This window comes from Podarcis gaigeae, assembly GCF_964106915.1.
Source record: "Podarcis gaigeae genome assembly, chromosome: 9".
Taxonomy (NCBI): Eukaryota; Metazoa; Chordata; class Lepidosauria; order Squamata; family Lacertidae; genus Podarcis; species Podarcis gaigeae.
This window is the reverse complement of record NC_139685.1, coordinates 37,603,694-37,618,511: the sequence shown is the minus strand read 5'-3', so window position 1 is coordinate 37,618,511 and position 14,818 is coordinate 37,603,694. Positions and strand designations below refer to the sequence as shown.

The following is a 14,818-nucleotide window of genomic DNA, read 5'->3' as shown; positions in this document are numbered from 1 at the left end:
AAAGGCTGTCAATCATGTAAAATGATATCTTGGATTTGTAGAGTACACAGATGGCCTAGGATGAAATGACTAGCTATCATTTGTCTGAGAAATAAAGATGGATTTATCCTCCAGTCCCTGTGATGTACAAACAGAGTGAATTAGGTATCTACAGGACCTTTTATTTCTAATGTTAAGAGAATATTTGTATAGGTAGTATTTGCTGCAATCAAAGACACAAGAGCCATGATTATACTCCCACAAAGCTATAAATGCAAGACTTTTAGGAGCTGAAATAATATGTGGTGAGGAACAAACTGATCTCACTTTGAATTTTTTTAAAGAGTGTTAAAAACAACTGAAACACTTGTGATTACTCTTTCTAGAAAATGTTCAGAGCCTATATGGATCGGAATGCCAGTTGCTGGGATCCACAAGTACAGACTGTGCAAACATAGTGTTGGAGTAGATAGGATTTTGACCCGACCCAATAAGGCTCTTCTTATGGCCTTATGTAATCTCCTGGTGAGATCTTATCATATGAAGCAACAAAAATGTAACTAAAGCATTTACCTGTGTCAGTTCATTGCTGTCCACAAGACCATTGTTGTCTGAATCATAATATTTAAACATCTGATCCACCAATAATTTCTTCAAAGCCATTTTATCTTCAACACTTCTTTCTCTTGTTTGTAGCATGTATCTTCTGTTCTGGAGATCCAGCAAAAAGTTTTTCATCTTATTGTAGTCGATTGACTTACAGTTATCCCCTGCCAAGATAATAACATATTTAAGATTACTTGAATTAGATCTTTAAAAATTGTTTCCTATGAAAGGCAGGCTGTTCCTGTTAGCACAAATGCTACAATTGAATTTTGACCCTTAAGCATGTGTAAATATGCCTAGATCAATATAGATATTAAACAATACAATCAAATGGAAAAAATGGATGAACATGACTGGGGTTTTTTTTCAGAATTGTGTAATGAAATTGGGCTTTGTCCATATGTGAGATTTCCAGCCAGCACTTCAACATATGCTTAGATACAATAGTTATTTTCTAGAATAGTGTGGGAATTAGTCCACAGCATAAATATCAATAATTAGCATAAATTACAACAATAAGAAGCTAGAACAATATGACAGCATTAGCGCACAAGGAGTTAAGCAGTTCAAACTTGTTTGATGAAAAGCATGCGCATAACAAAATAAAGCAACTTAAAATTCAGTTTGAGAGAAAAGCGAAAAGTTCCACTGAACTTACTCAATGAGAGTTCAATTTTCTACTTTAAAATGTCAATACAATTACCCAGGTAATCGTTATGCATGTGAGTTTTACTCAGAGAATTCAATCACTTCCTAATGATGACATTTTTCATATGTCTTTGAAAATAATTTCAGTTCTAAAGTATGAAGAATGGGTCAATTACAGAAGCTAATAAGGCTCACTAAACAGAGGTAAAGGGGGCATTCAGAAACCTGTCACCATCGACATGTCAAGCTTCTTTCACATAAATTATATTTTATGGAATGAAAAAAAATTATAATTAAAAGCCATCAGTTACATCCATTATTTATTTAAAAATAGCAATTAAGTTCATACAGAAGAAAGGTATGGCAAATTAATTCTGGTATAGAGAAGGCATCATTTTTTAGATTAAATGACTCACAGTGATTAGCAAATTCAAATAAGAGACAACCTTGCATACTCGATTCCAATAAATGGATGATAAGTAACTCTCTCTCTCTCTCTCTCTCTCTCTATATATATATATATATATATATGAATGATCCCTGGAGCCATTCCAGGCGGTCTGTGGGGTAGGGGGAACCCAGAAAAACACACCACTATGGCTATTTTAGAGGCTCAGTTCTAAAGCTCATTGGGCTAGTTGACCTTGGGCTTGTTGCTCATTTTCAGTTTAACGTACTTCATAGGATTGTTGTGAGGATACAATGGGGCAAGAGAGAACATTGTACAGTCATGTTGTTGTTGTTGTTTTGTCATTTAGTCGTGTCCGACTCTTCGTGACCCCATGGACCAGAGGTTAAAGTCGCTTCAGGTTGAGTGTTTTCAGGTTGCCTTCCACGGCGACCCGGATGTAACGGAACTGGTTACTTCTGGGTTTCGCTGCTTGCGCATGCACAGACGCTCGAAATGACATCACAGAAGTGGCGAATCGCGGCACGCACAGATGCGGGTTGTGTTCTTCTCTGGTTGTGAACGGGGCTCCGGAACGGATCCCGTTTGCATCCAGAAATACAACTGTGTGTTGCTTTGTGCTCTTTGGAGAAGAAAGTGGAATATAGATCCAAAAATGAGAAAAAAATTAATTATATTAATAGTACATATAACATATAAATACAAATAAATAATATAAGGAAGGGCTGTGACTTATTTATTCAGTGGTAGCTGATGGAAAACTCTTCTGCAATTTCATGTTGCTGTACTTCACATATGAATGCACAAGAAAATATATGATGTTCCAAAACAAACAATGATATTTATCTGTCTTACATGTTCCACCTGCCCTTTTATTTCTAGAGTAAATAATTTAGTGTAATTGCACCCTCTCTGATTGCATGGAGCCTGGACAGCCCCATGGTTTTCCACGGATCTGAGGGCAATGCAACAATCACTGAGACGGCTAGAGCGCCTGTGGCGGATAACTCATTTTGAAGCTGACCGGACACGGGTTAGAGCTCAATGTCGAGCCTACCAAGTGGCGGTAGCAACGGCAAAGAATACTTTCTTCACCGCCTCTATTGTATCTGCAGAAAAAAGCAGCAGGTGACTCTTTCAGGTGGTTTGCAATTTAGCAGAACCACCTGCTACATCGGGGCCCAGTATGGGCCACATGATCTCCTGCAATGATTTTGCAAAGTTTTTTTTGCAGATAAAGTCACTCAGATTCAGGAAGAGGTAGACTCTACTGTGGGAGCAGGGCCGGGGCGGGAGAGTGCTAGAGTCCTGTCTAGTCAAGTTGTGTGGGATCAATTCCAATCTGTTACCTCCGAGGATGTGGACAGGCTGCTTGGATGAGTGAAACCAACCACCTGTCTCCTTGATCCTTGCCCACCCTAGCTTATAAAAGCTAGCCGTGAAGGGCTGGGCGATGGGCTTTGTGGGATGGTGAATGCTTCATTCTGTGAGGGAGCCTCCCCAGACCTGCTGAAAGAGGCGGTTAACAAACCACTTCTTAAACAACCATCTTTAGATGCGGCCAATATGGCCAACTGTTGCCCAGTCTCAAATCTTCCATTCTTGGGCAAGGTGATTGAGGGAGTGGTTGCTGAACAACTCCAGGCACGCCTGGAAGAAGCGGATCATTTGGATCCCTTCTAGTTGGGATTCAGGCCTCATCACAGGACTGAAACTGCCTTGGTCACACTGGTCGATGATCTCTGGTGGGCTAGGAACAAAGTTGAGAGCTGTTTCCTAGTTCTGCTGTATCTCTCAGCGGCTTTTGACACCATCAACCAGAACATCTTTCTGGATCTTCTAGAGGGGCTGGGAGCTGGGGCACTGTTACACAGTGGTTCTGCTCCTTCCTCCTGGGCCATGTTCAGAAAGTGGTGGGGGGGGGATGAGTGCTCAGACCCCAGGGCTCTCACTTGTGGGGTGCCTCAGGGTTCTGTCTTCTCTCCCATGCTTTTCAACATCTACATGCAGCTGCTGGGAGAGATCATCAGGGATTTGGGCTGGGTGTTCATCAGTATGTGGATGATACCCAGCTCTACTCTCTTCCAAATCAGAACCAGTGAAGGCGGTGAAGGTCCTGTGTGAGTGTCTGGAGGCGGTGGAGGATGGATGGTGGCTAACAGATTGAGGTTGAATCCTGATAAGACAGAAGTACTGTTTTGGGGGGACAGGGGACGGGCTGGTGTGGAGGACTCCCTGGTCCTGAATGGGGTAACTGTGCCAGCTGTGGAGCCTGGGAGTCATTTTGGATTCATAGCTGCCCATCGAGGCACAGGTCAATTCTGTGTCCAGGGCAGCTGTTTATCAGCTCTATCTGGTACACAGGCTGAGACCCTACCTGCCCACAGACTGTCTCACCAGAGTGGTGCATGCTCTAGTTATCTCTCACTTGAACTACTGCAATGCGCTCTATGTGGGGCTACCTTTGAAGGTGACCCGGAAACTACAACTAATCCAGAATGCGGCAGCTAGACTGGTGATTGGGAGCGGCCGCCGAGACCACATAACACTGGTCTTGAAAGACCTACAGTGTCTCGTGTATTTTTTAAACAAGAGAAAAACAACTACCAGACTTTTAGAAGACATCTGAAGGCAGCCCTGTTTAGGGAAGCTTTTAATGTTTAATATATTGTAGTTTAATATTCTGTTGGAATCTGCCGAGTGGCAAGGGAAACCCACCCAGATGGGTGGGGTATAAATCATCATCATCATCATCATCATTATTGGTTTGGAATCTTCTCTCCCCTGCTTCTCCCAATCGTACAAGAGCTACAGTCTCAATGATTTGCTAGGCTTTCTCGCTTGTCAGGAGTGAGGAAAATCCATAGGAACTGATGCAAACTTTAATTAGAGAAGGCTGAAGTGTCCTCTACTACTATTACTGAATATGATGATGATGATGCTGATGCTGATGCTGATGATGAAAGATCAACAACAGCTAGACAAAAATTAACAAGGGTCTGTTTGTTTGTTTGTTTGTTTGTTTGTTTGTTTGTTTGTTTTGCCTTCCCCTGTCCTGGCAAGGCTTCTAAATACCTTGTGACAGGCAGAAATCCAACAGAGACAGTGATGAGAGAACCTACACTTGTTGAATTTTTAAGCATGAGAGTATGATTTTATTTCCCTTGGGTAGAAAAGCTTTAAAGACACTGTGTTTTACCTGAGATTAAAAAATGCAGTTGTTTGGTGCAGAAGTTTTTTTTGTTTCTTTAAAGGCAGAGATTCAATGGGTAGTAACCTCCCCATCATAGTGGCAATTTGACAGAATAGCTGTGTTTTGGTTTCCACATTTGGGGGGAAGTCAAGATTAATCGGGTTTGCATTAAACTGTTAGCTGTACCAACCTTCTTCCCATCTCTAATTATTATTAAAATAAACCTGCTAAACAAAACTAGTCACTCTGAGGAAGACACAGATATAAATTCTGACTTTTCCTGAAGGATACTGGATACTAGTCACACACACAAACACGGACTTGCGTAGAGCATTAGGTCACCAAGACACTTTGTTGCCTGAGGGAAGGCAAGATGGTGCCAGACGTCTACTGGACTGGATGTTGAACCTTACTTCAACAGTGGCAATGGGGACCATGCCTGATAGCTCTGTACTCCAGCAACTCATCACAGTTGCTTGCCCTTTAGCATCTGCCACCTGAGGTGACTGCCTCACTGCTAATGGGAGGGACCACCCAGTATGCATACAGAATGTGAACTGTTAATCAAAATGGTTCATTAAAACCAAACAAACCACCCAGCCACAGAGAGGCAGACTTGGGAGCTCCTATGATTCAGGTGCTTTTTGTTATGTTTTTCAGCCCTTGTAAGGTTGATTTATCTACCTTATCTGGATCCAACCCATTATGTTTCTTTATCACATCTGTTAGGAAATATATTAGATACTAGCAACAGTTAAACATACTATTTTGATAGAGCGTTTCAACATGATAATAGCAGTAATTTCCTTCAGCGAGTACCTGTTCACTCTGAACATCACCCAGCTTGGAATTACAATTCTAGTCATGCTACTAAAGAAGCCATCCAGCATGTTTCCCATCTCAGTCAGAAGCCTATACAAATCAAGTCAATATTTAAACAACTTGCCTGAAAGCCTGTCATTATGCTCATAATGTACAATAATGGTGATAGTTTAGTGTAAGGGGGGAAGTCTTGAGCTAGATCATCTGCAATCTATAAGCACACAATTTCATTTTCCATTTTCAAAAGTCAGGTAGCAGTCCTAATTAAGATGCTCTCATTTCCAGCTATTTCCCACAGAAATGTCTGTATTCGATTGACCCCAAGTAATGTTATTTCTCCCCCTTTATTTCTACACCTCACTTTACAGCATGAAAATGACATTCTCAGTTTTACCAAGAAGAGAACATACATGGCCACTCACTGTAATTTTACAAATTTCCAGAGGCTTTAAAAATACTCATAAAAGCTGTATTATTTTGGTCTGTGCTCATAGGACAAGTGAACTAACATGACTTAATATACCCGTATTTTTCGCTCTATAAGACGTACCAGACCAAAAGACGCACCTAGTTTTTGGAGGAGAAAAACAAGAAAAAAAAATATTCTGAATCTCAGAAGCCAGAACAGCAAGAGGGATTGCTGCACAGTGAAAGCAGCAATCCCTCTTACTGTTCTGGCTTCTGGAATAGCTGCGCAGCCTGCATTCGTTCCATAAGACGCACACACATTTCCCCTTACTTTTTAGGAGGGAAAAAGTGAGTCTTATAGAGCAAAAAATACGGTAAGTTTAGAAGTGTAATTAGAGAAAGAACTGAATTTTCAGAGATATTACAGAGTCTCTCTTTCTCTCTCTTTCTCCCCTAATCCACCATTATTTGTGGAGAAGACCATGAATGCAATCCATAAACTGTAATGACAGTTTACATCTTACTGGAATTATTAGCACTGAAGGGCCTGACATGTACCATTGTGATGGAGGTACTCAACATTCTGTGGCCTAAGTACAATGGCAAGCAATTTATTGTACTGCTTGCAATATGGTACCGTTTTACTTGCAATATCATTAGCTATTATCCATCTACCAGTTTCAAGTTATTTATTCTAGCACTAATACCTTCAACCATCACGTAAGGTTGATTTGATACCCATCCCCTTGTTTCCAATGTAAAACTTTCCTCACCCCTTCTTCCCTGGTGGTGGGGGACCAAGGACACCATTTTGTAGTTCACCTCAGGTATCAAAATGTCTTGAGCCAAACCTGCTCTCAGTCTAACCTACTTCAGAATACTGTTGTGAGGATAAAAGCAGTGGTGGCCATGTGTGCTTCACAGAGGTCCTAGGAGGAAGGTGAGATAAAAAGTGTAATAATAAAAAAAGGCAAGAGCGGGTTAAATTTTAATACTGAAAGAGGCAAACCAGTGAGCAGGTAAGGTGGTGGATAGTTCAGCTCACCTTACCCACACACTTCTTAGACCACCTACTCCCCATTTTGTATGTAAACAAAGAAGACATATGAACAAACATGTCTGCCTCTGTCATGTTTAATTTGGCCATGAGAAACAAACAGGTCAAGTTATAGTTTACCTAGTCTGGATACATAGAAGAAGGGGGGGGAATTGGCCCAGGATTTGCCAAATGGTTGATACTATGAAGAAGCCAGTTATGTGGTTAGTTGAAGCATCTCCAGCCTGCACTGCTCATCAGTAAAGTAGTGGCCATTATTTTAAATCCCACTCCTTTTTACCTTGAAAATGTTCCACATACTATGGCAATTGTTTGTTGAAAGATGGTGACTTCACAACACCATATTTATAGAAAACAAAATGAATCGTTGCATTTTCTCTGCATTGCCACTTTTAATAGCTAGTTTTTTGTCTATTCAACTCCACTTATTATAGAGGCTGTTCTGTTTGCTATACATTACCAGGAAATAAGCACAGTTAGCCATTGATGTGACATATGTCAGTGGGACATACGGCAAAGTGAGAAGGACCTTGAGAAGGACCAGCATGGCTTTTTGTCTAGAATTTAAGGTTAGTTCTAGTCAATATTTTAAAATGGTTTGGTTTTCTACTAAATCACTGTATGGTTAAATGAAACACCTAATGGAAGTTACTTCTGCTAACCTCTCCATCCCGTGTTCTTTTCTAATATTTTTCAAAGGTTCATTCAAATGATTCATAGATTCAAGCAATTTGTGTTTTATTTTTTCCCCATCTATGCCATAATTTGTTTCTCAATACTTGAGATTTATGTCATGCTTTTTTATTGGCTTCAAACAGGGGGCTGAGATCATAAATCCACCTTTCCCCCTCATACATATGCAAAAACAAAGTTATGACAGTGAAGCAACAAGAATGTCACTTTACTCCTTTTCTGTATATGAAGTAATTATTCAAAACTGGTGCTCTTTTGTCATAGCATAAACACAAAGGAGCATTTGTTCCCTTGTGTTCCCTTGGATCTTTGTGGTAGTAACTTTTGAAACTATTGTAAGGTAATGATTCAAAGTGCAATGTAGGTCCGTCCCCCCCTCATGAGTGGGCTTCAAACTAAGATGCTACACATAAGCAAGTACTAAACAATATTCTCTGTTTGTAAGGTTAAATACAGAATTAAATACAGGATTAAATACAGAATTAAATACATAAAAAGATATGAACTGAACAATATACAGTCGTTCTTGTGAATATATTTGTTACTGATAAGATTAAAGGAAGTGGGTTCAAAGAAGTGGTACTGTTTGAAATCTGTGTGAACTTCTGGGCATTTCCTGTTTTCCCTGGAAAATCAATCTATGCTATTTTCTGCTTTATTGATTTATTTACCAATTACATTTATATCCCACCTTTTCCTCTCAGGAGTTCAAGGTGGCATATGTGGTTCCTCTTCCTACCAGTTTTATCCTGACAACAACCCTATGCAGTAGGTAAAGCTGAAATTAAGTGACTGGGCAGAGGTCAGCCAGTGAACTTCATGGCTGAATGGGGATTTAAATCCAGGTATTAGTGTAATACCCCAACCATTAGACCACATTGGCTCTCAACACAGACTACTGCAGCTAAAAAGAACTTCAGAGTTCTTTCCTGATTTTCATCCAAAGTCGGTGCTGCTATTTTTACTGACCAAAATAATCTAAGTTCAAAATTTCAAAATATTTCTCTTAGGTTTTCCAAGACTGCATGCAGCAAACACATAAGGGGCTGCTGATGTAAGATGGAGGCCTTGTCCAATATTCATTACTCAAAGTCTTCTGCATAGTAGATATAGGGTATTACACTTTACAATTAAAAAAAGCCTTCACTTTGTGAAGGAAAGGGTGTAGGCAGCAAATCAGGAACCCAATAAGGCCAGTCCGCAACCCCTCCCTCCTGTGAAGGACAGTGGCTTTGTTCAGGTTTGACTTACAGACCGTAAAACTTCCAATTTTAAAATAGTAATGCTTTTGTTATGCCCACAACTGAGGTTTCTGAGTTAATAAAATCTCCGTATCAATTGATGCAATAAATTATCACTTCAGCTGGTAATTGAACACATTTAGAATAGAAATTATTCTTATTTGGAGAAGAACATTCCCAGCTTGGAAAGCAAAAAGTGTTTTTTGAGCATGTTTGGTTAACAAACAGAGCAACTGTTTAATACAGCAGCGCCAAACATTTCCAAAACCCCCCCACAAATTATTTGCTGACCTTTCGTTGAATGAAACTTTCATGAAATGAAACTTTCACAAAAGATTGGGGGAGAGGTGAGGATACATTTCTGTTTGTTTTATTTAATAAAACTTACAAGGGAATCACTCCAAAGGCATTCCAGGAAGGGGTTGAAAAAGATTCTGGTCTTCTCTGCCTTTGAAAGTGAACCTTCCCATTTCACAGACCTTGGGCTCACATGTGGATCAGAATGTTAGAAGCGGAATAATCAACAGACCAAACTACACACGTCTGTACTGTACTTATGGGGACAGCCATCTTCCCCCCTGCACAATTCCACAGGAAGGTTCTGCATATTAAGATGTACAGTCATTTTAAAAGCCCCCCACCTTTTTTTTAACTGCATGACTATAGAGTTGCCTTAAGCAGCTTCCAGTGTTTAAAAGGTTAACGGAAGAAAGAGGCAGCCCTTGGACCATCTCATTAACGTCTTCTTGTAAATGTGGGCAGATTTTTAAAGGATTTTTCCTTAATAATAATAAATCCTATAAATGGGAGAAAACAGATCCAGGTTTGGGGTTTTTTGTTGATTTTTTTGTGGGGGGATGAAACCAGATCAGGGTGGACATAAGTGTGCCCCACCAGCTGGAAGGAGAACAAGTCCACAGCTTTCAGCTGACCACCCTTTCTAAAAGAAAAAAAACCCCTCAAAATTTAGGGGAAATTCCTTTCTCTGCAGTATAACAATGGAAAAACCAACATCCCGCTCTGGTGGGATGGTACTATTTTCAGGAAACTTGGAACAGAGGAATTCATCCCAGCCTTAGTTTTATAGCTGCCTGTTAAACTCCTTACTGTTGAAATTCTTGTTGACTGCTGTGAACAACATAACAAGCCTCCATAACCAACCTACATCTATCTCTATTTGGGTCAATTCTCTCATTTATTCCTTGTAAATACAAATGTTCCTCATCCCAACCTAAACACCTCTCTTGTTTCTGGGAGTATTTGTTTTGGCAGTTTCCAAGTGTCTCTTTGCCATGTCTAGTGCTGGGAACTACAATTCCTCAGGGATAATATACAATAAGAACACTTGTATGTGGCACCATCAGTTTGCATCATTCAACTTTATCAACCAGGCAAGAAATCTTGGAATACAGATAAGTCCAACCCCCATTGCTTGCTAAGAAACAGTTACTGAGCTGACTCTGAACTGACATGGAGTGTTCGCTCATTACTAAAAATAATAATAATAGACACAGTGGTAGTCAGGAGGAGGAGCAGAGACATCTAATAATATTGTTTAAATACTTTCTTCAGATTTAAATGTTTTGATATTTATGATTATATTCAAATTGTGCTTTATCTATGGCTACAGTACTGTTTGAATAGCTATTGTATGCTGCCCTGAGATCACTGCTGATGAAGGGCAACAAGAAATAAATAAATGAAATAATTCCTTGAGACATCCCACATGATTCAGGAGGATAACTAAGTTACTGTGTCTTTCGCCATAACGTAAAATGCAAAAAAAGCAGCAGAAGAAAAAACTTACACACCTCCTCTTTATGGCAGAGAGAGCTTATTTATTCAATTCGCAAATTACAGAGTGTAGCAGAAAGAAGCAACACATGTGTATACTTTACCTCACAAACTGAAATATACAAAACAGCCCTTTGAGCCAAATCCAAACACAGGCTGGTCCTCAGCCCACTGCCTCTGCCAACATACTCAGAAGCCATGCTCCCCACTGCCCACATGCTCAGAGCATACCAGATATGACTCTGCATGTGTACTAAAATACACATGTAGAGCTCTTTTACATGAGGGTCCCTCCATTGGCCTATGGTCCCCCTTCTTGTGTGAAGGAGCATGCCAGAGATCTGGACAACAGGGTGTAGCCTCTGAGTGCATCAGCAATGGGGGTGCTAGCCCACATTGCCCTGTGACTTCCCTTGAGACTTTTTTCAATGTCTGGGTTGATCTTCTGAACTCCACTTCATTCATGAAAAAACACTTGTGATTTTAGGGTCCTTTTCTTCCCAGGCATGAAACTACAGCATTTTAGGGGTTGACTTCTACTCATCTTTTGCAAAGCAGTTAATCATAGCACTACTATCTGAAATAGCATGAGTCAAGAAATACCTAAATATAAACTGGTTTCATATCAATATTTTGTCAAGTAAATAACATGTCATGTTCCTGCAGTTTAATGTTAGGCTTAACATTTGAAACCACCATTCCAAATTTGAATTAGATTTACATAAGATCTCTTTTTACACTCTGAGAGTCCAATACTACTTTCTTCACTTATGAATCACTATGACATACACAGTTATGGCTTGCACTGCCTGCATCCAATGCTTCTGAAAACAAAACAAATTATTTATTCTCACTTAAATTATATAGGGTGCCCATGAAGATAAACACTACTGAGGCTGAATTAAACAGACATTAAAAGATTGACATTAGAATTTCAAAGCACTTATCTCATTCATACTCCTATCGGGAGTAGCTACTATTTATGCATTTTTGAACAATACAATTCTAACACAGCTCCAAAGCTGGCATATTGTCAAGGAAGTATACACAAAATGAATAGGAAGGCTGTCTTGAGAAACGAATAGCTCAACATGATACATCCTTTTGTAAGTATAACAGTCACTCTAAGACTGAAAGACTCTGTAGATCAAAAACAAAATGTGGGCTATTACTTCCTGCAAGTGCGCTCTCTCTCTCTCTCTCTCCACTTAGGATTACCATGGATTTGGTAAATAGCTCAAGATGATAAGATGTTTTAATAATGGAAAGATCCTCCCCCTTTTTCTAAGGACACAGAAACACATATGTATTTAACAAAATGTATATACTGGTAGCTTTTTTTTAAAAAAAGTGTTTGCTGTACTGAAATAAAGATAGCATCAATATATATCTCATGCAAGAGGGAAAGACAACTGAAAAAATGGCACAATCCTGAATAAGATAAGAGCAATCAATGGTCAGTGGATGATGGTACCACAGTTACCACTGTTTGCAATAGAAGTTTGCAACAGAAGAAGCAAACTTTAGAAGAATGGTCAGGGGTGATGGAAAGGACAATGAGACATTAAAAAGACAACAGTAACCTGGGAATCATTAGCCGGTAAAACAATTTCCTCCCAGTAAAAGAAATGAAGATATATAGCTATATATATTCTCATATATAAACTCTACAGTGGTACCTCAGGCTAAGTACTTAATTCGTTCTGGAGGTCCATACTTAACCTGAAACTGTTCTTAACCTGAAGCACCACTTTAGCTAATGGGGCTTCGTGCTGCCGCCGCGCTGCCAGAGCCCGATTTCTGTTCTTATCCTGAAGCAAAGTTCTTAACCTGAAGCACTATTTTTGGGTTAGCGGAGTGTGTAACCTGAAGCGTATGTAACCCGAGGTATCACTGTATTTGATGGAGTTACAAGCTTGGTGGATTGGGGGAATGCTGTGGACACAGTGTATCTTGATTTCAGTAAGGCTTTTAACAAAGCCCCAAATGATATTCTTGTGAGGAAACTTGTAAAATGTGGGTTGAATGAAGTAAATGTTAGGTGGATTTGTAGCTGGTTTTAAACAGAGGTTGGATCTGTCATGGATGCTCTAGCTGACATTCCTGCATTGCAGGGTATTGGGCTAGATTAGCCTTCAGGTCCCTTCCAACTCTACAATTCTATGATTCTGTGATCATAAGCATTATTGTGCTACCTTGATTTTTTTTTTTTTTTAAAGAAGAAATCTTTACAAAGACTGCAAATCTCATTTACGTTTGCACTGCCATAAATGACCCAGCGAACTCTTAAATTTCATTTTGGAAGTATTTAAAAAGCAAAACAAAATCTCCCTCCAAAATCAAACCCGTAAACTGCTGTTGGAAATTTAAACACATGCTAGTATGTTACAGATGGTGAGTGAGCCATGTGGATTTATGATGTTAAGCTGTTTCAGAATGAAGGAACATTAATAAGCATGTAAGGCAGCAAGGCCTGTCATGTGTAATTATATTTAGACCTCTGTTACATGCTACATATGCACTCTACAAGCCAGTCCATTTGGACTGATGAAGATTAAATTAACTCCATTAATTCCTAATGAATTCCATTAATCACTAATGAGGCTGTATTCACTTTGTTTCCCATATTATAACAACTTCAAGCAAATATAAATGGAATAACTTAACACGGCGTTCTCCATCCCTTCTGTTCAAGGAGTTTATTAAGATGGGATGAAATGAGAAACATAAAAGGCAGCCCATCCCTAAGGACATTGTTGTTGAAAGTGAAGGTCAAGACAAGAGATCAGATCAGTTCTGCATTTTCCTCCGCAGTGGAGTCAGACCAGCTATTGCTGTCAGTTCTTCTCCCACAGGACACAGACAATTTTTACCTGTCACTATTTATTCAGACAGTCAACATGAAAGGGAGGGGGAGGAACGGCATCCGTATGCTTCAAGATACAGAATGGTTAAATCAAATCAAGCCAAAGACTGCCATAAACTTTTGCTCTAGATCTCTGAAGTTTATAGAAGCTTTAGAGCACCCCTTGGCTTGGGGTGCTATTTATCTCTTTGACACAGTTTATGTGTTCTTACCTAGTTACAATCTCATTCAAAATAGGTTGCAAATGTGGGTTTAGAACAGTAGCTTTAGACTGCAACACATTACTAACTTACCTGGGAGGACGCCCACTGAACTCAATTGGATTTATTTCTATGTAGACATGTACAGTATTTCAGCCTCAGTCACTTCTGACAGTCTCAGTCATGGCTAGAATCACAAGACAGTGTTTACAGGAAACACAAGACCTAGATCATACTTTCCTCAACACAGAAGCTGTTAAAATACAGTGGTACCTCGGGTTACATACGTTTCAGGTTACAGATGCTTCAGGTTACATACTCTGCTAATCCAGAAATAGTACCTCGGGTTAAGAACTTTGCTTCAGAATGAGAACAGAAATTGTGCTCCGGTGGCGCGGCGGCAGCGGGAGGCCCCATTAGCTAATGTGGTGCTTCAGGTTAAGAACAGTTTCAGGTTAAGAACGGACCTCCAGAACGAATTAAGTTCTTAGCCCGAGGTACGACTGTATTATACTTAGAGGGTAAGATTAACCATCTTATTCTACCTTTGTTGTGAAGGAACAGAGATTTCAGCTGAAGATCTATCTGTAAAATCTACAAAATAGGTTGCTAACCTAGTCACTAAATTTGGCATTCTAAATTTGGCATTTTTAGTCTCTCAAATGTATTATATTTCAGGTATTAAAGGGAGACATCTTCCTATTATCCCCGATCATTAAACATGCTGTCTCAGTATGGTGGGAGTTGGCTTCAGTATCTAGAGGGCATCCTGCAGGATACAGCTGCTATATAGGATCTATACATTCAGCCAGGTGTCATTTGCAAAACCCTTTGGCTCTTTTTGAGCTGCTGCAGTCACCATTAAATCTACAAACTGTCTGATCCCAGCTGTATTTAACAAA

General features: G+C 39.7%; 1 protein-coding gene across 4 annotated transcripts in view; it reads right to left on the bottom strand.

Annotated features, from left to right (window-relative positions):
- FSTL5 (follistatin like 5) overlaps positions 1 to 14,818 on the bottom strand; it is a 328,628-nt gene that overhangs the window by 140,585 nt on the left and 173,225 nt on the right. For all 4 annotated transcript variants that reach the window (XM_083755622.1, XM_083755624.1, XM_083755623.1 and 1 more), the window contains exon 5: positions 553 to 749. In XM_083755622.1, coding sequence (XP_083611748.1) covers positions 553 to 749 — 197 coding nt within the window. The remainder of the gene's footprint in view (positions 1 to 552; positions 750 to 14,818) is intronic.